The sequence below is a fragment of the Chondrus crispus genome, genomic scaffold (genome assembly GCF_000350225.1).
Source record: "Chondrus crispus Stackhouse genomic scaffold, scaffold_168, whole genome shotgun sequence".
NCBI classification, from domain to species: domain Eukaryota; phylum Rhodophyta; class Florideophyceae; order Gigartinales; family Gigartinaceae; genus Chondrus; species Chondrus crispus.
In genome coordinates this window covers 163,851-167,218 of record NW_005179039.1, presented here as the reverse complement: position 1 = coordinate 167,218, position 3,368 = coordinate 163,851, and the positions used below count along the sequence as shown (strand labels likewise).

The window sequence follows — 3,368 nt, the reverse complement described above, 5'->3', positions numbered from 1 at the left end:
TGTCAACTTGGTGCCCTACTATGACGCCTATGAACCCGTCCTTATGGACTTTGAGACCCCCGCTACTACCCTCCAACAGCCGAAATCCGTTACCACTGCCACCTCGTCATCCGCCTCCTCATCCATCTCATCGCTCACAACACCCTCCAATCCACTCCAACACGACACCGCAACCCCTTCCCCGACTGCCTCTCTCATCGATAATGCCTCCCCCTCAGAGGACACCTCGCACGCCATGTCTCCACCAGACGCTGAGTCGGAGCAAACTCAAAAAGATGCTTTCACAGAAGGCACCATGTCCACCTCCACGGTAACCACAGAGGCCTCCTCTTCCTCCATCGAGTCAGCTGGAGATTCCAAAAACTCGGCCGAAGAGAAAGGACCTTCTCCTCACCTTTCTTTATCCTTCTGCACTGGAGTCGTCTGCATACCGCATCCGGAAAAGGCTGACAAAGGTGGCGAGGACGCCTTCTTCGTCGAGAACAACGCCTTGGGTGTATTCGACGGCGTGGGAGGATGGGCCTCCATCGGCGTTGACGCCGGACTGTATTCAAAGGAATTGGCGCGATTAACTCGCAACTATGTGCTCAGGGAGGGCCCTTCGGCTATTGTCGACGCGCTTAAACACGCCACGGAAAAGAACCGGGCGATAGGCTCTTCGACGGCATGCGTGGTCGGGTTGGACGGCGCCAAGCTGATCGGTGTGAATGTGGGCGATTCCGGTCTTATTGTAATTCGTGACGGAGCCATTGTATATAAGACAACTGAACAACAACATTATTTCAACTGCCCGTATCAAATTGGAACTGACTCCCTAGATACCGTCGAAGTTGGTGGGCCTATCGACGTAACATTGCAACATGGTGATTGGATCATCATGGGCACGGATGGGTTGTGGGATAATGTGTTTTCAAGCAATATTGTAGATCTCGTGGTGCGACAGACCTCTGGGGATACCGATGGATCTCCAAAGGAGAGTGGCGCGGCGGCGTCGACGGACAACTGTTCGGATGGCGGTTCTACGGCGAGTGACTGCTCCCCTGCGAATGGGGAGGAGGCACAGATGATTGCGCAACAGCTGGCGGAATTCGCTGTCAAGGTGGCCAATGATGAACGGGGTGCGTCGCCATTTGCTGTGAACGCCCAAAAAGCGGGACATCTGTTTCTTGGCGGCAAGGTAGACGACATCACGATTATTTCTGCTTTGGTTGTAGATCCAAAGGCCGAATCTGGTGTAGCCAAAGGTTTGGAGGATGGGGCGAGAGCAGTATCGCCGGCGAGCGGTAAGCTTTAGAAGATGTGAATTGTAAGAAAAGAAAAACGCAAAAACGTACGTGTATCTTGGTTGCATACTCTTGAGATAAAGAAAAATACGAATTAACGCCACACCATTATTGAAGAACATGCACTTGTTGCCTCGCCAACATTTCCCTTTCCTTGTCAGTTGTGATAAACGCTCGCAGTGGTCCTCATCCACATAACATGCAGACAATCTCGCGCAGAAATCCCTGCGTGTAACATGCAGTTCTGCTCCCATGCGCTGTGTACGGCCCATGATGTGTGAACTTCAAACATACTGTACTTGTACGTACCGCCACGCACTTCACACTGCACAAGTGCGTGGCGGTACGTACAGTATGATAAGCGAGCACCGATGAATGATTCTTGGGCATTTACAAGTGTTTTGAATTGAAGGCTGCACCTTGCCTACAATTATGTACCTTTTTAGTGAGAGAAATACGCTAGGGCGAGGCCTCTGCCCAAACAGTTGCGACAAATCTGCCAAGAAGCCGAGGACACCTGCCCCACAGGCAAAGTCTGGCGAAGCAATAAGGGCGTCGAATTGGAAACGCAACGCAACTAGCGACGTCTCCACCCGCAGACGCGCGTCGGGGCCCGTTTCCAGCAACGTGCGGCTGGCCGCGCCCTGCAGTGGGAGCCGTCGTTTGCCACGCAGGCAGGGGGGGAGGGGAATGTACAGAGGTGCGGGGACGCGGTGGCGCTTTTTGTGCGGCGGAGAGGACGATTGGGGAGCGGCACGGGGAAGGGACCGGGTGTTAAAAACGGGCTTGCCCTTTGGGAGGCGGTGGGTGACGCGACGGGGCGCTACCGGATGGCGAAAGAGGCGGGCGAAAACAAGGACTTTGGGAGGTCAGTCGCGCGATCGCGCAGGGGCGTAAGTCTGGGGTGGGGAGTTGGAGGACAGCACCGGATAAGCGCGGCGGTACGAAGAGTGTACGTAGTGGTGGGGCGAGTTGGGGAGGTGTGCTGACCCCATGGCGGTGGTGGATACGGTGGTGGATGCCGGTGGGGGAAGTTGTGAGGGTTGTTGTGGGGTTGGCTATAATGGGAGTTGACGTGGATAGAAATGGGCGAAGAGGACGAGAAACGGACAGCGGTTTCTGCGCAAAAACGGGCAGCGGTTTCTTCGCACCTAAGGCGGGGTCGGAGGCGTGGTGTCAGGACAGCGATGGGTAAGGTGGTGAGTAATGCGGGTACTGTAGGGAATTTGTGACCTCGCTGGATATGGAGCAAGGGAGCAAGTTGATGGAGATAGAAGCCGTGTAACACGGTGAGAAACAGTGTCAGCGCCATAATCTCTCGTGAGGGACCTTGTTTGCATCGTAGAGCTGCTGTACAGTGCCCAAGGGTAGTGGACTTGTCGAAAATAAAGGGAGTAATACTGTAGGCGCATCCTGTAAAACATACTGTCTCATTGCCGGGAACTGAGTGAAACAGGCGGCTGCTGAAGTGTATTGCGACAGTTTCAGGGTGAAGAAACGGGAGGAGGGGTGACACGGGTACACGTGGGACGGAGGAACGAGGAGGACAGAGGACAGCGGCGAGAATTCTGTGCAAGTGTAAAAAGGGATACGCTTGAAGAAACTGTGATGCATTCTATGTTGGCGAAGTGTCCGTCAACAGTGCGGGAATTTAGGCAGGGTGTCTTTAGCGGGATGCTTGTTGTCATGCGGCGTGCCAATGGGCTGACACGGTTTGTGAGGGCGATCAAGAGGTGGGCGTCAGATGGAGATGGATGCCGATCAGATTGGGGCGCGCGGGCAGTCGGCCGTTACCGTACGTGCGTGGCAGCGAAATATCTAGACGGGTGGGCCATCGGGGACGGCACTGATCGGAGCAGACAGTGCGCGGGCGCCGTGGCAGTGCGGTGGATCCGATGGAACGGCGGCGGGGACGAGGGATGTGAGGAATCGTCAGTGCGGATGGCATTTTCGACGCACGAGAGCGCGGCGGGACGGCGTCGCGAGACAGCGTGCGTTTAATGATCGCGACCAGTTGAATGAGCGGTGTGGGCCGGGGAGGGGGGAGAGGGGGGGGAACAAGACAGGGAGGGCAGGGCAGGGCAG

The 3,368-nt window shown here is 55.7% G+C and overlaps 1 protein-coding gene; it reads left to right on the top strand.

The window, feature by feature from the left end:
• The first annotated feature begins 43 nt into the window (after nt 1-43).
• CHC_T00002987001 (hypothetical protein) lies at nt 44-1,399 on the top strand. XM_005714125.1 is given in 2 exon segments: nt 44-1,294; nt 1,295-1,399. 1 exon segment carries the CDS (start codon nt 44-46, stop codon nt 1,292-1,294), a length of 1,251 nt encoding a protein of 416 aa, XP_005714182.1. The 3' UTR covers nt 1,295-1,399.
• Nucleotides 1,400-3,368: the final 1,969 nt, after the last annotated feature.

What these genes read in the sequence shown, in the direction of transcription:
- CHC_T00002987001 (XM_005714125.1), top strand. Translation starts at nt 44, where the DNA reads ATGGACTTTGAGACCCCCGCTACTACCCTCCAACAGCCGAAATCCGTT.